Source organism: Astatotilapia calliptera, chromosome 22, assembly GCF_900246225.1.
Source record: "Astatotilapia calliptera chromosome 22, fAstCal1.2, whole genome shotgun sequence".
Classification (NCBI taxonomy): domain Eukaryota; kingdom Metazoa; phylum Chordata; class Actinopteri; order Cichliformes; family Cichlidae; genus Astatotilapia; species Astatotilapia calliptera.
In genome coordinates, this window is record NC_039322.1 from 6,744,063 (window position 1) to 6,767,980 (window position 23,918).

General features: G+C 37.7%; 1 protein-coding gene and 2 long non-coding RNA genes across 3 annotated transcripts; 2 read left to right on the forward strand and 1 right to left on the reverse strand.

The window, feature by feature from the left end:
* Positions 1 to 1,722: 1,722 nt before the first annotated feature.
* Positions 1,723 to 4,724, forward strand: LOC113015437 (uncharacterized). The gene is made up of 4 exons (XR_003271107.1): positions 1,723 to 2,652; positions 2,820 to 2,987; positions 3,108 to 3,203; positions 3,654 to 4,724. It is a non-coding gene; the product is annotated as an uncharacterized LOC113015437 (long non-coding RNA).
* A 3,873-nt stretch (positions 4,725 to 8,597) lies between these two features.
* Positions 8,598 to 9,893, forward strand: LOC113014849 (uncharacterized). The gene is made up of 2 exons (XR_003271020.1): positions 8,598 to 8,705; positions 8,827 to 9,893. It is a non-coding gene; the product is annotated as an uncharacterized LOC113014849 (long non-coding RNA).
* Positions 9,894 to 20,619: 10,726 nt separating this feature from the next.
* On the reverse strand, positions 20,620 to 22,760 carry LOC113014886 (protein C2-DOMAIN ABA-RELATED 4-like). Its single transcript, XM_026156687.1, has 2 exons — positions 22,687 to 22,760; positions 20,620 to 21,187 (listed from the first exon to the last, which is right to left on the reverse strand). The coding sequence occupies exon 2, from the start codon at positions 21,171 to 21,173 to the stop codon at positions 20,784 to 20,786; it is 390 nt and encodes a 129-aa protein (XP_026012472.1). The 5' UTR covers positions 21,174 to 21,187; positions 22,687 to 22,760; the 3' UTR covers positions 20,620 to 20,783.
* Positions 22,761 to 23,918: the final 1,158 nt, after the last annotated feature.

Sequence of the window (23,918 nt, forward strand, 5' to 3'; positions counted from 1 at the left end):
CAAGGAAGTTTTCCTTGTTCTAATCCAGTCAGAATAGCCTGTGCTGTAAAAGCCATTTGTGTCCCTCTGATTTACTAAGATGGATCCAAACTCATAACAATCACATGAGTTAGATCATGTTGTTACTGTTGTTGGTTATGTTAGATATATGAAGACATGTTGCACACAGCAGAAAACATTTGCTTTGAAAAACTTGAAAATTAATGAAGAATGTTACAAAATTTAAATCTTTTTGTCTTCAACTTATCATTTATATCTATTTAAACAGTTACATTTGTTTCCTGTATTTTTGCTCCTGCTCCCTATGTTTTAATAATAATCTGATCACAGAACTGATTTATGTGTGGTGAGTAAACCCACGTTCATTTGTACTATCTCACATGTCTGAGTTCATTTTATTACAACACTTTCTTTTATATTTTAAAATTAATTAAAATAATCTGCTGCCTTTTTTGAGCCCCTCACATCCCTGAACTGGTTAAGTGGTTGAAAATTTGATGTATAGATGCTTGAGCTTTTCATCCTTTCATCAGTGTTGGTAACATTTATGGAAAAGACCCCATTAATAAAGCATGTGATAACACCAAAGTGAACAGAAACACAGTCTAAACAACACCAGCTTTTAGCACACTAATCTTTGCACACACATTACCTTGAAACCTGAGGGCTCAGCGACAAGCTCATACTGTGAGCTTTTTAGCACCAACAGTGACGACATGTATGTGCACAAAGTATTCCAGCTTTTGTCCTGGGATACCTTCTTGTTTTTTGGGTATAGGTCACAGAGCTGACTGTGAAGACATGTTACACACAACATTAAAAACCCTAACCCACGAACCTTCCTGAAACCCAAAGAATACCTGAACTATAAAATCTTAGCTTATTTTTTTTTTAATTAAAGAAGGCCTAATTCAGAATATGCACATGGAAAATTCAGTCAATATTCAAAATATAATTGTAATATCAACTAACAGAACAAAAAAGCTTTCTTTCTGGGATCAGGAGGCTAATATGTAGCATTTCTACAGGTCTCCGAATAGTAATAGTTTGATAAATGAAATGAGTTCCAACTACTTAAAAACCTGTTATAAGTTCATACACCTTTATTTTTTTGAGTAGTTTGAACAATTTTGTTTTTTCAAGTTATCAGTACTTGAATATATTGATTAGTTTCTAGCATTGCGCTCAAATAATTTGAGTTTTAACACTGACGTCACTTACGTGCCTACGTACGTACCTACGTGCGCCACCTGTTTCTTTATGAAGTGCTGGCAACCATCTTGGATTCCTCGCTTCGAGTGCGAATGCCCGCTCATTACCCCGAAAGAAACTTGTGGAACGTTAATATCCGAACAGAAATAAAAACATTTGTCAACGGGTTTTTTGCGGCATTGCCTTTGACGCTGGATAAAGGAGGGCATGCTATGGTATGTTACGGACTTTTGAACTGGAACAGCTAACCCTCTGCACTTGGCTAGCTGCATTTACCGCCTTCGCGGCATCTTCAGGAGCACTTTGTGGTAAGTTTTATTTTTTCTGAAACTATAGTTCTCCGTTGTAATATGGGTTTTTATCGTCATAAATGTACAACTCTAGCAGGCATTTAAGAATTACATGCATGCGTCGTTTTATCCATGTCGGCTTGGCCCCAAAGTGTTTGCATGAATTATGCTAATACGCTCATATTTAGTATAACACATTATTAGTCCCAGGGACTAATAATGTGTTAATAACTTTTCTAATCTCTTACTATTTTAAAAGAAGTCTTTAGAAGGCATTTCTGGATTTGCAGATTATAAACTGCCTTGTGGTTAAATTGTTGAATCAATATGCGCTGCTTCACACTTAGCGCATACGTGGATATTGATATTGGCTAGCCCATTTGCTAACTAGTGGAACTTGAAACTTACGTTTAGTTCTCTGGAGTTGTACATATTAAAACTGGGGCAGCAAAATTGTAGGCACAGGACATACTTACAAAAGCAGTGAATAATCATTACATAATTACGCGGTAGAACTTGGTTTACATTGCAAATAGTTATGTATACCAAGTTGAAATGTAGAATCTTCTGAACTGTAAAATTGTTGTGCCTGGTCTATTTTAGGTTAGCTTAAGGGTGAATCCATCAATAATATATTTACCAAACAGTTATTTTTTCGTTTTATTTTATTCTGATGCCCAGTGTTCATTAGTGAAAGACTTAGTTTTTTATCTGTCAGGGGCTGGGTCTGTGAACCAGCATTTTGAGTTTATTTTGTAGTTTTGCTTTCTTATGTTATATTGAAATGAGGTGAAGTTCTTGTATTGTTGTTATTATTAGTTAAGGTTTAGTTGAGTTCTGGGCTGGTTATGTTTCATCTGTGTCTCCTTGGTTGTGTGTCTTTTCTGTTCTCTGTGTAGTCTGTCTTGTCTTCTGTGTTTTACTGTTATGTCCATGCCAGGGCAGAAGTAAATTTTCAGGGGTGAAGATGCTGTTTACCTTGACCACCTAAGACTACAGATTGTAGATGAAGTCGAGAAAAGTGAAAAGAATCCTGATTACAAAGCTGATGCTCACAACTTTGGCCTTGCAATGCAAAGAGATCATCAATGATGACCTACCAGTAGGTCAGATCCTGGATTGCTGGCCTACTCTGAAATCCCAGTCCCAGGTAAGAATGTATATAGATGTATCTAACAAGATGTATTTTATATCAACCCCTGTTATCTGGCCTGTCTGAACAAATTATGCCTTTGGAGTGTAAGGAATTTGATGTATTTTGCAAAGATTTATAGACTAATTGAAACTTGTAAACACAAATGTATCCTGTGTGTTCAGATCTGTGCAGAATTCCACAGGATTACAAACCTCCACCTGAAGAACTACTTTTATGCTGTGCTGGACCAACATGCTCCCCGGCTCCAGAGCTTATTCAGATAGAAAGCTGTTTGCACAGGGAACGTGTCTGATGTCCTGTCTCAGCTCTTCAGAAGCTATAATCTCCAGGTTAGTGAGTTTTTGTCTTGTTTTTTGAGCTTCATTTGATTTGATCAATTTTTCAATTTTAATTACCATTCTTGACTAGGTTAGCCAATAATTTAAAATAAAAATTTTCTTGTGATGTAGGAACAAGCTGATATCCATGCCCAAAGTGCTGGTGTGCTTCATGCCCTCTCTGCCTATTTGTACGAAGACACCTCTACCTTCATCAAAACATGGGATGTAAGTTTTGGACAAAGTTGTGAACAATATCTTAGTAGCATCCTTGTTTAGATTTCTCAAAACATTATGACACTTTGAGAGTTTGAGAAGCATCTCCATGCTTGGATCTGTCTACAACAGTGTCCATGTCACATAATGGAAACACTACATGTTTTTAATGTGCGTAGACCTTCTATAATGTTCCTAGCCCAACCATACATCACTGTACAAATGAAAAAAATATATAACTCCTATTGACTTTCTGTTGTTATTGCTACGAAGAGGTATGACTTTGCTTTACTAAAAGTACTATTTTTGTCAGTTTGTTTTCTCAAATCTTGGTGTGTTGTGGCTTTTTTGTTGTTCAAACAATTGATTTCTGAGCTAGTAATAATCCAGAAATGTGACTTGTATAGATGAAACTAAGAGAAATAGGAATGCACTAACATGTAGTAATTTTGTTTTCTGTAGATGATGCATTCTGATAGACCAGATATTAGTGAAGTGCCACTTGGACTCCTCCTGATCAGAGCCAATTCCAGCGATGCAACATTCTTCTGCCCTGAGAAGACTGCAGTTTTGGTCGAGGGTAACATGATCATTGTTTTCACCACCCTGGCTGATGCATTTCTAGTAATATTTGGACTGACTGACGTCCTGCACCTAAGCTACCCAAAATGTTTGGCCAACATTTTTGACTTTATTCAGAAAGTTTTGATGGGTCTGAAGGGTGGGAAGTTGAAGCCCAAAGTGCTGAGTCTTAAAAATGATCTTTTGGCAGCAGAATAATGTCCAGGATTCCTACACAGCCCTCAAGTGCCTGTTAAAGCAAGTAATTCAGTTTATCATGTTTCCAAGTCTGGATAAGTTTTTTATAAAAAGAGAGAATAGAATAAGGAAATCTTTGCAGACTCTGTTTCATACTTCATTATCTAAAAGCCACATCCAAAGTAAAAGGGGTGATTTTATTATTTTTATTTATTTTTTTCCCCCCATCATCACTTGTGTTTTAGTTGATTTTGATTGTGTTTTTAGTCAGATAACTGTAAATCTATAGAGAAAATGAAGGACAATCTCATTTCTGGCTTCTAGGTGGGATCTTGAATGTCACTTAAGGAATGTTCCTCCTGAACTACTCATAACTGACATAAGGCGCTAAGGAGGTTTATAACACTTTGTTTATGTCTCTAAAGAAGTATTTTTCTATTTAAAATTTTATTGCTTTGTTGTTGAGACTGTGATTGCACTCTACAAATTTGCATTTTGCATAACCACAGTACTGGCATATTAAAAAGGTTACCAATTATATTTCAGTGTATTAGCTGCACTATACTATTACTTTCATTCGGTTTTCCCACCTAATAATGCAGGATTTTCTTTTCCTTTTGTTTGTTTTTTTAATAAAAAGGCCATACTCATGTGTTAATCAAATTTGAATACTCTTAAAACATGTTGTGAAATTCTTTATTTCTAATATTGTAACCTTGTGCCAAAATTTCTGACATTATTCCCTATAAAATGTGGTGGATTTATGTCTTTGGGCTTTTTGTGTCAAAGTAACTCAATAAATCTGTAACTTGAATTTATATTTTCTGTCTTATGTTTTTACAAGTGTAATTATTTTGGGCACTTTTTTTTTTAAATCAAATTCAAAACACAGTAGATTTGGATATTACAAGCATTTGTATTTAAAATTTTTGAGTTGTATTAGCTTAAAATGGTTAACATTTTGAAACTAAAAATTAATTCCTTAAAGTTACTTGAGCTAGATTTGTACTTGAAACTCAAAATATCAAGTAGAGAGTACTAAACCAAAAATGTGGATATAACATAAAAACATTTATCAATGGTACTTAAAAATATTTATCTAAAGCTAATAAATAAAGTGTGTTTATTTAACTTTTATTTTTAAGTTTTAGTTAAAATATTTTATGTAATCAGTTTCACCAAAAGTTTTGAGTAAAATTAACTTATTGGGTTTTACAGTGTATTTGTAAAACCGGTTTACTAAGTTTCCTGTTCTAAATTTTAGATATTTATGATTTTACATACTTCTTTGCTATGTTTACTCTAAAGGTTCATGTTATAATGGCCTACTGCTCAGTTTCCAAACTACTGAATAGTGGAAGTGGATCACTCAGTTTTAAAAAAGAAAATTAAAAGAAATGAAATATTCTCATTTTGATGAGCTCAAGATCTTAAACTTGCAGGTTATTGCAACCCACAGATGCATTTAATTTTGAGAGTGGAGTCTATTGTGTAGTAGTTATGAGAAAAGTAAAGGAGAAGAAAGTTGACATGGTTATAAAGTCTGTGCAGGGAGGAGGTTTTGAGTAAACAGGTAGGATAAAAATACAACCGATAAGCCACTTAATAACCCTGGAGCACTTGGAGCACTTAAAAACAGACACAGTTGTGTAGTGAAAAAGCCTGAACAGACTCAGGAACACAGTCCATTGCTATATACACAGAGGATATACAGACATCACTGAGGATTGCATAAATGTGCTTCATCCAATATAATATATAATAATAACATAATATTAAGACCTTCACTAGGGCTGAATCCAGGTATCCTGGCTAAAATGTAAAGCTCTATTGTTCCTTATCCACAGTAATGTAGACTGTTATATGAGATCTGAAATCCATTTTCAGGGTTTTCATCATGCTCACATTAACCAAAAATGTTAAACCTCTTAAAGTCTGTAAACTCTTTCTACTACACTTCAGTACTGCTGCTCTGTTTCACCAATCAAAATAAAGTTTCTTGCAACAAAAAAACAATGACTAAGTAAATATTCAGACAATGTTTGACATGTATGATTTAATAAAATTAATTATATTGAGATTACAGTGATTGACAAACACAGAGTTTTGAAGAGTAAAAGTGAGGTATGATAAAGTGTGACTGGACATCAGGTTATTGTGTGTCAACAATGGTGATTGGATGTCCAGAGAGAAGGAGAAGAGGAGGAGAGAGGGATGCTTATTTGGGTTGTCAATTCCTCTAGTGCTTGTAATGTGCAGACGAAATCATCTGAAGATTGAGCTTTGAAATTATAGCAACCAATGCTTTCTCTGCTCACATCTTAATATTTCAGTGTGGCGGTATATGGAGCCAAAATACATAAACTGTCTTTTCCAAACAATTATGGCCTGAACTGTATATTTACTGTAAAAAAGGATTCCAAGAAACAAACAGAATGTAATAATAATTATTTCAGTTCATGCAAATCCAAAATGGCACCAAACAGCAAAGATTAGCAAATCTGTAGACTTCAAGGGAGCAACAAGTAGCACACAAGAGAAGGTGAAAAGACGCTGAGACAGTTACTGAGAGCAAGGACAGGACGATTTATAAACAAAAGGAGATCGTGGAAGACAAGAAGGAAGTAAAAATAGAAAAAGGAAAAGACAATGGAAGATGAGACAGAAAACACTGACCGGACTATAAATACCAACTTGCACTAAAATACAACAAGAGTTAATGACGCAAACAAAACCAAAACCTAAATATCAAACACCGATGAAAACACAAACAAAAATTCAAACGTCCATAAAATCAAAGTCCCAGTGTCAGTCAGTGAGAAAGACTGATGTACACTGCTAAAAAAAAAGAAAAAAAAAAAGACGACGATTGTACCGCATTTTGCTCCAGGACTAAATCTGCATGAAAACAATCGCTCACTCTTCCTGCTCAACAAATGACAAGGGCAGAGCCTTATACCACGTGATACAGAAGCTGGCTGCTAAAATTGGCAGGGAAAAAACAACGGAGAGCACGTCAGGGATGACGAGAAAGTGACTGGACAAAATCCGTCCCGGTCAACCACCCAAACATCAATAACGGGAACCTTATACAGCGCTTCCCTATACCCGTCGAACTCCCGCAGGCACAAAGAAATTACGGAGGCTATTACTTATCACCTGACCAAAGATATGGCTCCCATCAACACTGTGCAAAACGAGGGATTTAGGAAAATGATCAACACCCTAGACAAACGCTACACAGTGCCGTCCCGCAACTATTTTTCTATTGTTGCACTACCTGCTCTATACACGCAGCGTCGAGCAACGGTGGAGACGGAATTTCAAGCAGTACAACATTTTGCGGCAACGACAAAATGTGAGACATTTGTTGTTTTTATGTTTATTTATTGTTTTTATGTTCAGTCTCAACTGTTACGAAGTTGATGTGCAGTTAATAAGTGCAATAAATATTTATACTGGAAAAGAAAATCGTGAGAGAATCGTGATCTCAATTCTAAGCCAAAAAAATCGTGATTCTCATTTTATGCAAAATCGTGTATCAAATCCTCACATTCTCTGTAAGATTAAGGTCGACTATATGTATATATATATATATATATATATATATATATATATATATATATATATATATATATATTTAGAAGTAGAGGCTTTAAAACCAAGTTAACGCTGAAAGTACAAACATCACTAATGTTACATAACTTTGCCAACATGTGGCCAACAGTAATGTTTTAATGTTCTTCATTATTAAACATTCGCACATAAATAAGTGACATAGTATTCAGTACTTACTTTTGACAGTTCACTCTTCGGCGCTCCCTTCTGCCGTATTTTGCGGCAAAATTATCCACACCCACCGCCGCGCTATGAATTGTGGGATATATGGGACCACGAAGCGTGCACCGGACCACGCTTGATATTTGGGGAATTCGACAGCGCATTTGGAGTACGCATTTGAAGTACACTTCGAGTTGGGACAGTCGTCACGTGGCGGTGACGTAATTGCACTCAAAATGCATACTTCAAGCGTGTGGTCTCTGAATTGGGAGACAGCCCCAGTCTCCATTTCAACTTGTGTTGAAAGTGCGGACTTCAAATGATATTTTCTTAATTGTGTTAATAGGCCAGAGTTATGATTCAAAACAAAAGAAACAGTACAAACGGTGTTTTCTGAGGACAGCGCTACCAAACACTCTCCGTTGGCGACCAAAATTAAAAAAACAAAACAAAAGAAAAACAAACAAAAAGGATGCATGTCTGCCATTGCCTGCCAAAACCGGAAGTAACGTAATATTCCGTGGGAAACGTAGTTTTTCCCCCCTTTATAAACCTATACTGGTGGTTTTAAGTTATGTCTGACATATGTCTGTGCAGTTTCTGGGATGCTTAGACCTCAAAATGCACTGTTGGAAATTATTTTATTTTTTATGTTTTGTTTTGTTACTTTTCTAAAAACAGATGGTGATCTTTTCTAAAAGCGATAGGACAGGTGTGGAGGAGAATGAAGCAAGAGAATGGGTTCCTAAGGGGGCAAGAAAAATCCAGCTAAGTTTCTTCTCCTGTAGTTAACGATGTAAATATGTTGTTTTCACAAATCCATGGAAAATGAGCAAAATATATATTTTTCTGCTCTAAAAGCAGTCTGTGAGCTCATCTGAAGATGATGGGACAGATGACTGGAAACCCACACAGGATGAATCTGAAGGCTATTCAGAAGAGGAGGAAGAACAAGAATGTGAAAGGATTCCTAAGGTAGCCATGAAAAACAAATCTGGGCGTCCTGTGCCACAAAGAGAGGTGAAATTCATCCTCAGTTTCAGTGCTTCCACAATCTATCAAAAATTGATAGACATATTGTCTTCTCTTAAAACAGATGGCGGCAGCATCTGGAGAGGATGGGACACATGATAGCAGACCCACACAGGATGAATCTAAAGATGATTCACATGAACCTGGCACTTTCACTTAACAAATTATGCCTACCTGTTAATTCAGAGATGAGGAAAGAAACTCTGAGTCAATTTAAACCATTATGTTTAGCTTAAAACAGTAGATAGAGTCATTGTAGTCATCTAATGCTGGAATTGTCATAATCCTGGGTCTGTGACCCAGTGTTTTGAGTTTATTTAGTTTTTTTTAATTTTTCTTACGTTAGTTTAACATAATATATAGTTCTTGCAGTATTATTTAATTAGGATTTTGTTTCATCCATGTCTCCACGATTTACGAGTCTTTTCCTGTCGCCTATATAGTCTGTCTTTTCCTCTGTATTTTACTTTCTATTATGCCCATGCTTCAGTCTCTTCCTGTGTTCTTTGTCTCCTCAGGTATTTCATGTCTGCGTGTTCCATGTTCTAATTGTCAAGCTTGTGTTGTCATGTCTATGTTCCACATTGTTTCCTGTTTTATTGTGAAAGTCCCTGTCCTGTGTGCAGTATGTCTAATTTTGCTTCCCCTTGTCTCCTTAGGTCTGATTTGTCGCAGCTGTGTTCCCATCTGTTCCTCAGCCTCTCATTATCCTTTTGTTTATTTAAGTCCTTTGTCTTCCTCTATTCAGTATTGGGTCGTCTGTGTGTCTGGTTGTATGTTTCTGTGAGTTTCCTGTTTAGCTTAATGTTGCTATTTTAAACAAAAAACAAATCTGTGAACAAATTCACAGATTTGAACTTTTAGGTTTTTAGCAGATGCACATGTGGAGCAATGACATTAAAATCGCTCTTTATTTGCTCTTCCTTAAAATGACCTTCTTGGTCAGTACTAACATATATACATTCATATTCTTTAGCCCAGGACGAATAGATCAGCGCCAAAATGGAGGTGCTGGTTTTGATTTACATGTTCGGATAGTTACTCTGATTTTGAAGTTTTTCTTAAACAAGGCCCTGGTGTTCATGTCACGTAAATGCCAGATAGCAGTGAATAAATAGATTATTTTCAAAATTCACCCTGGGGTCTGTTTGTTCTTAGAGAACAAATTAAAAGCATTTCATTTCATGTTCTGCTAGGACTACGTACACTATATGCCAAACGCATTCACTTTTCTCACATTTGTGAGATCACACACTAACGTTGGACAAAAAGGCCTGGCTTGCAGTCTGTCCCCCAATTCACCTGAAAAGTGTTGTATCAGATCATATTACAATCCTGTACAGGCTTCCCAAGTTCTTCCACAACAAATTTGCTACATGCTTTTTATGGCTCTTGCTTTGAAATGGTTAGCACACGCCACGTGACAGGGGCATATGGAAAGCGTAAGGAGTTATCACAGAACCAAACTGGACTTCACTGAGCTCCTGAGAGCAATCCATTCTTTCACCACTGTTTGTAGAAGCAGTTTGCATACCTGTGCTTGATTTTATAAAACCTTTGGCCATGGAAGTGACTGAAACACCTGAATTCAATTATTTAGATGTGTGACTGAATACTTTTGGCAGTGTAGTTCATCTCAGAGAGACTGTTTTATGATTTATAGGAAATATGTAAAAATCATTGAGGAGTTTACCCGTGAGTCTCTGTGATTTACCTCACCCTCTGCCATCAGTGGTGTCTTTTAATCCAGCATACCTAATGGGGAAAACAGGATAAAAAACTATGTTGAAAGGCCTACTTTTTATTATTATTTTTATTATAACCATGTACCTGAGTGAGACTTTTTCACTTGTGTAGCCAACTAAAACTTCAACCCTAACAGCACAAAACTACATCACTGAATGAAGAAAAGCTTTGCAGTCTTTAAGAATTCTAAATTATTTTTTGGAATTTTTACAATTTGAGACCACAGAGACTTTACTTAGGGTTGATCCTAACCCTTCTTTCCACTGTGTTCCTGTTAATGATAAACTACAATTTTACCCTAAATTATTAAAATATTGATATTTTAATGTGAGAATTGATTCTAGAACATAAATGACTGGTATCGGAGGAATCGATATTTCAGTATCGATCCACACATCACTAGCAAGCACTTAGACCTTTAAGACACATCGCAACCTTGATGTTTGAATGAGAATCCTTTTGTTTGGAAGACCACAACCTCTAGAGTACTGGAGCTGGAAAACCCTGCTCTAATGTCCTACAGCTTTTAGATGCATCCTTGTTCTGACACACCTGATCAAATAAATGGCCTGTTGCTGGGCCTTTGCCAAACTTGATGGCATGCTTAAGAGGTGATTCAACCATTTGATTCTGCTGTGTTGTAAATTTAAGTACCGTATTTTTCCCATTACAAGGCGCACTTAAAATCCTTTTAATTTTCAAAAAAAAATCTACAGTGTGCCTTATAATCTTGTACGCTTTATGTATGAATTAGTTGTGCTTACTGACCTCGAACCGATTTTATGAGGTATATGGCGCTCAAATCTGTCAAATCTTTTAGTAGGACTTTGGTAAGCTACAAAGCTGCACTTGATGGATTGTCGGAGCATTATGGCTACCGTAGTCAGGAGCCTCGTGGAGTAATCTAGGTCCAATCTGAAAAAATTAAAACGTACAGCTCTGCTATCACTTCCAACATAAATGAAGACAGAAAACTAAGCAGCAGGTTTTAGATTTGTCCTTGACCAACACAGCTGATTTAAATGACTAAATTACCTTCTCAAAATGTCTTGAAGTTCTCCAGAGGCCTGGTAACGAACTAATGATTTGATTCAGGTGTGTTGACCCAGGGTGAGATCTAAAACCTGCAGAATGTCCCCAGACATATTTCCCCTAATTTAACAGATTACCATCAACTGGATGTGAGTCTTTGTGCTCTCCAACATTAGTGCATTTCTTCTGTAATCCAGAGATTCACCTGTAAACCAATTTTTCAGATGACTTTAAAACTAATATTTGCTATTTGTGTTTTTAAAAGCAAACTAAAACAGTTCATTCTTATCTCTGATGTATCAGGAATCATACACATACACTACCAGTCAAAGGTTTGGACACACCTTCACATTTAATTGTTTTTCTTTATTTTCATGCCTATGTTCATTGTAGATGAATGGATGAAATATGGAATTCTGTAGTAAACAAGTCTGAAATGACTCAAAACACGTTTAATATTTTAGATTCTTCAAAATAGATACCTTTTTCCTCTGATTACTGCTTTGCACACTCTTGGCATCAGTTCGTGGGCTGTCCAAATCACGGACAAACAGTATCCCACAGTTACGTTTTTAAACCCATTTTGCACAAAGAGGCATTTTTTGAAAAATGTATTGATAGCAATGTTGAATATTATTACACAGGGGGAAAAAACCGTGTAAAATAATCACGCCATAAAGATAGTTTGTTTTTCTGTTATTTAAGGCTACGTCCACACGTACACGGGTATTTTTGAAAACAGAGATTGTCCGTTTTAGTTAAAATTAAAAAACATTCTGTCCACAAGTGGAGTTTTGAAAAAAATATCTCCGTCCACATTAGTGATGGGATTTCCGGCTCTTTTTAGAAGACCGGCTCTTTCGGCTCGGCTCACTAAACAGAGCCGGCTCTTTCGGCTCCCAACCAGCTCTTCGGGTTGTTTTGTTACTTTAATTAATTTATTATTAACAACAATATAAAATTATGCACAACAGGAATTACTAATGTAAAAAATGAGTTTTATTTATATATGTTTATATATAAATATTTACGGTGGCACCTAGAGACAAAGCACGTACAAAGTCCAAAATATATTTCTAGAGTTAACTGAACTTCCAAAACAGAGCTACCTAGATCACTTAAATTACACAATTGAAAGCATATGTGTATTGTTTGTGTACTTATACACAAGCAGTCCTATATATTCAAATAATTTAAAAAAAAAAAAAAGTTCATTTACCTGTTAATACCACACACCAAATCCAATCATTGGTACTTCTTAGCTTGTGTAGCCTCTAGGTAACGAATGCTCAACACTGCGCCTAGCATCCTGGAGCACTAATGTTGTGGTTTGTACGTGCTATAGAGTTTTCACGTGCTTTGGAGTTTGTATGTGCTTTGTCTCTAGGGGCCACCGTAAATATACTTTTATTTATTCACTCCACATAAAATGTAATAAGTAAATCATACAATACAAAAGCCAACTATTTACATTTCACATTATAACTTTTTAAATTTTCAGCTTTTTCCTTTTAAACAAATTTACAGTGAACACAAAAAATATTTTAAATATAAATTAAAATATGAAAACAAAAAGAAGATGCACATTCTCTGTCATACAGGCCTGCATGAATAAACTTTCTGAATCCTTTATCATCTTCAACTGAAAATAGTTGGGAATGATTACTATACCTTTACTATCCCCTGAGCCTCGGTCGCCCTGTGATTCATGTTTTGCAACATCGTGTCAAAGCTTACTGAAGAGGTGTTCCCCAAGTTTCAGTATGTTTTTCTCACTGTGGACAACATTGGTGATCTCATCGCCAGTCTTATCAAGGACCAGTTTCCAAAACCGTTCATTTACACCACTTGGGAGTGGTTCAGCATATTAACAAATAGACTGTACCCTGGATGTTCCAGGCTTCATGGCTTTGATTATTTCGTTCAGATGACATCTTTACATATACCTCCAAAGGGATTTTCTCTTCAGGTAATTCTCAGTTAGGTAGTCACTGGCCTTCACTAATGCACAACATTGTTGAGGTGGTATCACTAGACCTTTTCCTTTTTCAAGCACACGATTATTATGGGCCCGGTTACCTTTGTTAGTCAGTAAAGTAAACTGCAATCTTGGCTCTTTGGATTCCTTGGGGAATTTGATTGCTCTCAACACTTTGGGTTTATCTTTGTTTGGATCCCAAATGGCGTGCCATTTTGATCTATGGTTTAAAGCAAAAACAACAATAAAATGTTTTTCTTGTACAGTCCACCACCATGTTTTTTTTTGTTGAAGTGTCATGACCATAACAGATCTACAGCTGAGATGGTTTCTCCAGGTTTATTTAACCCAGACAAGGGCTCTTCAAAATCACGTGATTCAAAACTATCTCTAGTAGTAGTTGCTGTTATGGAACTTGCATCCGTTCTCTGAGAGTGCCTTTTAAGACAGCTTCTCTTTGTATGTTCCTGAGAGATGGGTTTATATTTTTAGTTGTGTAATTTCCTCTTACTTTTTCTCATACTTGTACTTTCTGCTGAACTGTCACTGTCGGAACATACCCATATGTTAAAGAAATAGAAAAAACTTAGAAAAGATTTGCATCAGCTTTAATTTGCTCCATATATAGTGAATCATATAAGGTTTGTATGATTTACTCCTGAAAGTGGCCACTTTCGGATTACTTTCATACATGATAATAAAGAGGATCACATAAGTTATATAAGGAAAGTACATGTCAAAGTATGTATTCCATAGATGTTCCATATAATTTTTTGCATAGTTTTTTAGTACATTTGTCATAAAGACATATGCTTTACATATATGAACAAAATCTGTTAGATAAATTTTTTTATATGTAAAGTAAATGTAGTTTGCAGGGCAATAATCTCTTTTTTTTTAAATGCTTTTAATACATATATTCTAAGAATATGTTAGATTACATATGTTTTCTCTTTATGTTTAGGCAATACATTTTTATGGTAAACTATTTTTTTTTTTTTTACATTTTTCTTCTAAGAATTCTTGAATCTCATCTCATAAAAAACCTATAAACTTAATTATTAATTTTATACAAATTAACATTACTAGAAAAAAAAATCTCACATATGAAAAAGACAACAGTATCATTTGCCCCTGCTTGACCAACATCAGTTAAAAACTAGCAATGCAAAGACAAACTCGTAAGCCAACATAACTTTCTTTGACAGGTCGGCAGTCAATGTATTGTAATACTGAAGAAAACAAAAACAAAAAACATGAATACTGGGCAATCTTTAAATTCAATTAACTTTTATTATTCTGATATAACAGTCACATACTGATATTTCACAGAAATATTTAACCAAATCTAAGCTCTATTGTTTAAAGAGCATGCTAAGCTGCATACCTTTTTGCTGCAAATTTGTGGAACTTTTACCTGCTAACATAAGTAAAACTTTGGAGGGCAAAAAACCTGCCCACTTAAAAAACAAAACAAACAATCTATCTTTAATAGATAAAACATGAATTGGCATTATAATAACATGCCAAACGAGACATTGAAAGTCAAGTTATGGGGATGCTGTGACAGAGACATTTTTATTTCTGGCCCGGAGTTCTGTGATCTTGGCATTGATTGTAGTACCAATGCTGGAAGGATGGGTCCCAGGCCACTTCTCAAGGGTTGCACCTATATACAGTGGGGCAAAAAAGTATTTAGTCAGCCACCGATTGTGCAAGTTCCCCCACCTAAAATGATGACAGAGGTCAGTAATTTGCACCAGAGGTACACTTCAACTGTGAGAGACAGAATGTGAAAAAAAAAATCCATGAATCCACATGGTAGGATTTGTAAAGAATTTATTCGTAAATCAGGGTGGAAAATAAGTATTTGGTCACCTCAAACAAGGAAAATCTGTGGCTCTCACAGACCTGTAACGTCTTCTGTAAGAAGCTTTTCTGTCCCCCACTTGTTACCTGTATGAATGGCACCTGTTTGAACCCATCATCTGTATAAAAGACACCTGTCCACAGCCTCAAACAGTCAGACTCCAAACTCCGCCATGGCCAAGACCAAAGAGCTTTCGAAGGACACCAGGAAAAGTATTGTAGACCTGCACCAGACTGGGAAGAGTGAATCTACAATAGGCAAGCAGCTTGGTGTGAAAAAATCAACTGTGGGAGCAATCATCAGAAAATGGAAGACATACAAGACCACTGATAATCTCCCTCGATCTGGGGCTCCACGCAAGATCTCATCCCGTGGGGTCAAAATGATCATGAGAACGGTGAGCAAAGATCCCAGAACCACACGGGGGTACCTGGTGAATGACCTGCAGAGAGCTGGGACCAAAGTAACAAAGGTCACCATCAGTAACACACTACAACGGCAGGGAATCAAATCCCGCAGTGCCAGACGTGTTCCGCTGCTGAAGCCAGTGCATGTCCAGGCCCGTCTGAAGTTTGCCAGAGAGCACATGGATGATACAGCAGAGGATTGGGAGAATGTCATGTGGTCAGATGAAACCAAAGTAGAACTTTTTGGTATAAACTCAACTCGTCGTGTTTGGAGGAAGAAGAATACTGAGTTGCATCCCAAGAACACCATACCTACTGTGAAGCATGGGGGTGGAAACATCATGCTATGGGGCTGTTTTTCTGCCAAGGGGACAGGACGACTGATCCGTGTTAAGGACAGAATGAATGGGGCCATGTATCGTGAGGTTTTGAGCCAAAACCTCCTTCCATCAGTGAGAACTTTGAAGATGAAACGAGGCTGGGTCTTCCAACATGACAATGATCCAAAACACACCGCCCGGGCAACAAAGGAGTGGCTCCGTAAGAAGCATTTGAAAGTCCTGGAGTGGCCTAGCAAGTCTCCAGACCTCAACCCCATAGAAAATCTGTGGCGGGAGTTGAAAGTCCGTGTTGCTCGGCGACAGCCCCAAAACATCACTGCTCTCGAGAAGATCTGCATGGAGGACTGGGCCAAAATACCAGCTACTGTGTGTGCAAACCTGGTAAAGACCTATAGTAAACGTTTGACCTCTGTTATTGCCAACAATAAAGATGTGTTTTTAGTTGTTTTTTAAAAGTGACCACTGAGTCTGCAGATCTTGAATTCCGAGGAAGAGAGTTCCACAGTCTGGCGGCCACAGTGGCAAAAGCTCTACCACCCTTGGTTTTCAGCCTTGTATGCTGAATAACAAGTAGGCCCTGTTCACAAGGCCTCAGGGACCTACTAGGGACATAGGGCTGTAAAAGTTCAATGATGTACGCTTGTGCTTGTCCTTGAAGAGCTTTAAATGTCAGAACCAGTACCTTAAAATGGACTCTAAATTCAACGGGGAGCCAGTGCAGCTGTATAAGCAACAGTGTCACATTGGACTACTTAGATGTTTTTGTCAGAAGCCTTGCAGCAGCATTTTGGACAACCTGCAGACGCTCCAGGGAGTTTTTGTTTAGACATGTAAACAGTGAATTACAGTAGTCCAATCGTGATGAAATGAATGCATGAATAACAATCTCCAGTTCAGTATGAGATACTATAGGGCTCAATTTAGAGACGTTTCTTAAATGATAGAAGCAGGAAAGAACCAGAGATTTGACGTGAACATCCAGAGTAAGAGCAGAATCAAAGGTTACCCCGAGGTTCCCGATAGACGATTTCACAAATGTTGAAAGAGGACCAAGTGTCACGGTCCGCTGTGACGGACCGAGTGGAGAATGCGTGTAATGGACCCAGGTGCGTACACAAGTGAGCAGACGGGAGTGAGCTTTAACAGAAGGCGAGCCTTTAATATGGCTGAAAACAAGGTGTACAAATACAGCAGGGATAACGTGGCTAAACAGAAACCTAAACTGGGAACAAACGATGGTGAGGCTATGGCTTGGAAGACAACAGACCAGGCATGGAAACACGGAGGGTGGGAACACAGACGACGCGACACAGACTGTAAGAAACACAGAGACTAAATACACATGAGGGATGATCAGGGGAAGTGGCCACACATGGGAACGCAGCTGACAGACATGAACTTAACGACAGGACAGGAGGAGTGAAACTGAATACACTGACAGTGAATGCAGGCCTTCAAAGTAAAACAGGAAACATGAGACACGAACCGGGGAGACGTAGTACAGGGGGAGGTGACAATACTGACAGCATGAACTTGACAGTACAAGACGCACAGACATAAACACACGAAGGGCAAGGGAGACGTAATGCAAGGGTGATATATACAAATGGCTGGACTACCTTAATGAACCTAAACAATCAATAAACATCAAAATAGACTAAACACAAAACACCGGGTCGCACGACCCAGGATCATGACACCAAGAGCATTTATTATGTTAGGTACATGTCTGTCCGGAGCACATACAAGGACTTCAGTCTTTTCTTCATTAAGTTGGAGGAAGTTGTCAGCGATCCAGCCTTTGATGGATTCTAAGCACACATTTAGAATCTGCAGCTTAGAAACATCTTCAGGTTCAAAAGAAATATATAACTGGATGTCATCTGCGTAGCAGTAGTAGCAAATGTCCTCAAAGGGCTCAAAACATGCTGGAGAGGAAGTAGATATATTAAAAACAATAAGGGCCCCAGCACAGAACCTTGTGGCACACCATAAGACAGGGATGTGTACTTAGAGACCGCGAAAGAAAAATATTGTTCATAGAGATACTATGAAGCAGAGTTGCAGTCTTACACGCCTCTCTGCAGCTTCTCTCTTCCTGCTACCCCCCCAAAAACCCATCTCCATAGAGACTGTGCCAGCTCCCAAACAGACAAAAACAAACTAAAAACCAGCAACAAACAACTTAAACATAAACAATCACAGAGAAAGAACAATAAAGTATCCACATCTGAACCAAAGAGTAAAACAGTGAAATGTGGATTATTAAATATTAGGTGATCAATTGATCAACAAATCGATTCACTCTGCCTTACAGAAACCTGGTTGCAGCAGGATGATTATTGTGGGTGATTTTAACATCCATGTAGATTCTAAAAATGACAGCCTCAACATGGCATTTAATCTGTTATTAGACTCAACTGGTTTCTCTCAAAATGTAAAAGAACCCACCCACCACTTTAATCACACTCTAGATCTTGTTTTAACATATGGCATAGAAACTGAACATCTAACAGTGTTTCCTGAAAACCCTCTCCTGTCTGATCATTTCCTGATAACATTTACATTTACAATAATTGATTACACAGCGGTGGAGAGTAGACTTTATCAAAGTAGATGTCTTTCTGAAAGCGCTGTAACTAAGTTTAAGAATATAATCCACCCACTGTTATCATCTTCAATGCCCTGTACCAACATAGAGCAGAGCAGCTATCTGAACGCTACCCCAACAGAGGTCAATTATCTTGTTAATAATTTCACCTCCTCACTATGTATGACTCTGGATACTGTAGCTCCTGTGAAAACTAAGGTCTCTAATCAGAAGTACCTGACTCCGTGGTATAATTCTCAAACACGTACCCTAAAGCAGATGACTCGTAAGCTGGAGAGGAAATGGCGTGTCACAAATTTAGAGGATCATCATTTAGCCTGGAGAAATAGTTTGCTGCTTTATAAGAAAGCCCTCCACAAAGCCAGAACATCTCACTATTCGTCACTGATTGAAGAAAATAAGAACAACCCTCAGTTTCTCTTCAGCTCTGACTGTTTTGGAGTGTAATTTGTTTCATAGTTAGATGCCTGACTGACAACTGTATAAAACGAAAACTACACACAATATTCGAAGCACATTGCGCACACTATGGGAATTTACGACTGTGCGTAAATTCCCCCTAATTTTGGTATGATCCGAGCTTGGGCACTAGGCGAGGGGGCGGGGGGAGCTACTGCCTGCGAGTGTGCTGTTGGAAATGTGCAGCCAGGGAGACAGAGGAGAGCTTCAGTTTGACCAGGAAGCAAATCATCCGTACTGGACAAATAATGTAAATACGACGGTTTATCACAAAAGATTGATATCAAACTGATCACTTGACCCATATTACGTTACTTGCTCTTTGAGTGAATCAACAAATGGCGAAATGAAAAGCCGAACAACAACAATACTGTTTTTTAGAGAGTCTTAGCTTAGGCCTACATGTGTGTTTATTTCATATTTTCAGTTATTACCCTCCACGGCTAAATAAAGCCCTCTAAATCGGTTTCAGGTATGTACTGATGAACACAACAATGGACATAAGGGGCTTCTTTCAAGAAAAAACTCAGGTAGATGTTATTTTATATATTATGCTTTGTATGTTGTTTAGTATATTTCTATGCAAAACAAGAGCATTTTCAGCACACAGCAGTATATTCACAGTTGAAACCAGATATTTACATACACTTTTTTTTTTTACTGTTACTGTTAAACATCAATTTAGAGTAAACTTGTTTTGTTTTAAGATAAATAAATATTGAAATATCATTTGAATTAGTTAAATGTCAGAATAACGAGAGAAAGAGCTGTCTATTTTAATCACTTTCATCAAATTAAGGAGTACATATATATTAAGTTTATTGGTAATTAATAAGAAACTCCAGACGATTCCATTCTGAGCTTAAGAAGCTTCTGATAGGTTAGTAGAGTCCATGTGAGTAAATTGGTGGCACACCTGTGGATGCATATAAGGCAAAACACAGAGCCTGTTTCTTTGACATGGGAAAATCAAGAGATGTCAACCAAAACACCAGGAAAAGAATTGTGGAGCTCCATAGGTGTGGCTCAATTGTGAATACAATTTGGGTAATACAGACAATTTCTCTCTTTACTCTTAATTTTAACAATTTCTTAAAATATTTATTAATGTAAAAAAAATAAACAGTCTGATGTGATGTTACAATTAAAAAAGTGTTTGTGTTTTTATCTGAAGAGTGTGTAAATATCTGGTTTCAACTGTATATTTGATGATGTTGGTGTTTGGCTTGATTGTCAGCACAAAGAGGGTAAGAGAGGAGCAGAGAGGGAACAAGAGCAGGTGAGACATGTCAGACATTCTCTGAATATTTGCTTAGTCATTCTTTTATTGTTTTTATGTTTTCATTGCAAGAAACTTTATTTCAATTGGTGAAACAAGGCAGCAAGGACTGAAGTGTAGTAAAAGAAACTTTACAGGTTTTAAGAGGTTTAATATTTTTGGTTAATGTGAGCATGATCAAAACCCTGAAAATGGATTTCAGCTCTACTATAACAGTCTACATTGTTAAGCTGTGGTAAATGAAGGCTGCCTATGGACATCAGATGTCATACAAATCTCTGCATGCCTACTGACTGTTTCAACCAAGAGTATAAGTATAATGGAGAGTCCCGCCTTTGGTCAGGAAGCAGTCATGCTGATAGGTTCCCACCTTGAGCTGCCTTTGGCAGACTCCCAGCTGATCATCAAAGACCAAGTCTACGTCATAAACCTCGAGGGTCAGCGTGTCATTTTCCTCAGTGTAGAAATAGGAGAATTCCTCTTCCCACCAGGGGTTTGGGTCATTGTAGCGAACAGATGTTTTACCCAGAGAAGTAGAACCAGAGGACACTGTGACATAGGCATCTGTGGTTAACAGGACAACGGTGGGAAGATCAGTCGCTCGCAGATCATACACCTTGAGTTGGGCTTCGACCATGATTGAACTGCACATGAGCAGCAAAAGGACGAGGGGCACGCTAGAGTCCATGGCTTTGCTGGAGGCTGTGGAGAAGGAAAAGTAGATTTACATTTTAGCCAGGATACCTGGATCGACACAGTCAGCCTTGTGAGGGTCTATTTTATATTGGAACACATTTATGCAATCCTCAGCATTGTCTACATATATATTCTCTGTGGACATTGCAGTGAACGGTGTTCCTGAGTCTGTACAGACATTTTCACTAAACAACTGTGTATGTTTTTAATGCAGTGCTCCATATCAACTCTCTTCTCCTTTACTTCTCTCATAACTACTTCACAGTAGACTCCACTCTTAAAATTAAATGCATCTTGTGGCGGAGGTGTGGTCCGGGGCGCGGCTGCAGGGGAGAAGTGGTGCAGTGAGCTCAACGGGGCAGTGCTGGTGAGAACAGCTGATGGCGATTTGGACTGATGGTGGTTTTCCTTCCTTTTATATAGTGAGGTGGAGAGGAGCGGAGGAGGAAGACGCTGCGGGAACCGACCGACGGTGTTCTGTTATAATTCCGTGGACACTCTCAATAAATGTGGAATCTGATGATAACAACCTGTGTGTGGGTGTATCTGTGCATAGCATACGTCACACATCTATTGGTAACAGTAAAACTGAGTGATCCACTTCCACTAGCCAGTAGTTTGGAAACAGCAAAGTAAGCCACCATTACAACCTTTACAACCTTTACAGTCAACATAACAAAAAAGTATATAAAATCACAAATACCTAACATTAAACAGGAAAAAAAGGTTTGACAAATCAGAGACCTGTAGAAATGCTATGTATAGTCCTGATCCCCCAAAAGAAAGAAGCTTATTCCTTTGTTATTTAATATTAAACAATATTTTGAATATTGAGTGAATTTTCCATGGGCACAGTTCAGGTATTCTTTGGGTTTCAGGAAAGTTCTTTAGGATTTTTCATGCTATGTGTAACATGTCTTCTTGCCTATTCACAGTCAATTCTGTGTGTTACAGGAAAAAAGCTTTTTCAAAGCAAAATGTTTTCTGTTGTTCACATTATAAAACATTTAGCATAACTAAAAACAGTAACAACATGATCTAACTCAGCGGTCTCCAACCTTTTTTGCGCCCGACAATATTTTCACGGACCGGCCTTTAAGGTGTCGCGGATAAATACAACAAAATAAAACTAGTACCGGTACTGAAAAAAAGAAAATGTATTCATAACACACATGAAAAGACCCAGGAAAACCAAGTAAACGATAAAAATGATAACAAAATAACGCTGAAAACCGATAAAAACCCTGAAAACTATACATTTCACACCTGAGCCTCAACTCTCGCGGCCCGGTACCAAACGACTCACGGACCGGTACCAGCCCGGGGGTTGGGAACTGCTGATCTAACTCATCTGGGAATTATGAGTTTGGATCCATCTTAGTAAATCAGAGGGTCACAAATGGCTTTTAGAGCACATGTTATTCTGATTGGATTAGAACAAGGAAAGCGTTACACTGTAGACTTTTAATTTGAGCAGAAAGCAAGAAGCAGTTCTAAACTCTTACCTGTAGCTTGGTCTTGTCTCTCGCCACGTTACCTGCTGTTCAGGATGTTTTAGAGGCTGACTTATCAGCTTTATGTCAACAACACACTGGCCACACAACCTGCTCAACTCCCATGATTATATAATATGTCCGAATTGGAACATCTGCTTATGGTGTCTTGTTTGGCCACCTTCTCCAAACTCTCAGAGTGCTGTGAAACCGTGTCACATCCAACTTGTTGCATAGGCCACTGTTGTCACTTGATCCTCCTTAGCTGTTAGTTTTCAGTGTGCAGGGCAGTACAGTTTGTTTGTTTTTACAGTCTAGGTATGCATGGAAGGATTCTGTTAATCTGATCCAGAACTTGTCCTCCGAATCCTTCATTTTGTATCTTATTTTTTCAACCAAGAATTCCTAAATGGAAATTTAGATTAAAATTACTCTGTTTTCTGTGCCAAGATGACAAAAATGTAAGAATCAGAAAACATGAACCTACAGCAACGTTTTATACCTGCTCCTCCGTGCTGTCTATCTTAACCAGGTCTCCCCTTTCAGCTCTGCAATCGTCTCTGCTCTTGCTCCAGGACAACTTCCTGGTCGATAAATAATAGCAGGTTTCTCTGTGTTGCTCCCAGCCTTCTTCACATCTTAGAAAGGGCTCATCTTTGAGGGATTGCAGCAAAGAAGAATTTACTGTTCATATTTGTAGGAGTTGGAGACAGCAGGAGTGAAAATGTGCATTTAATAATAATAATAATAATAATAATAATAATAGCTGTGTCTCAGAAGATTAAATTTCACTCAAGGTTGATATAATGCTGCAGTGTATGAGCTCCATATTCTTAGCTATAGGAGAGGGGTTTTTTTACAGTTTCCAGCTTCAATTCAAGGTTTCTGAGGGTTCCCATGGTTCTTATGAGTGCAAATTCTAGGAAAATTAAAAATAAGAAACACATACATGCCAGTAACAGTTAAGGTTTCACTTAATCTTTGTAAAAAAACAAAAATACAAATACAAAAATACGGCTTATTGTCATGGCTCGGGCAGATAGGGTTACTTTATGCCTTTTTTAAATTTTTCCTGTGGTGGTTCTGAGTTCAAGGTGCAAATCAAGGTGGAGCGCTCTGGTCTGTCATTCTCACACCTGCTCTGAACTGTTGCAATCAACCCCTGAAGTATTTGGCTGAATGACCAACAGATCTCTGTGGTGGTAATCAGGCTCACCTTACTATTATCCTGCATTCCTGTTTAT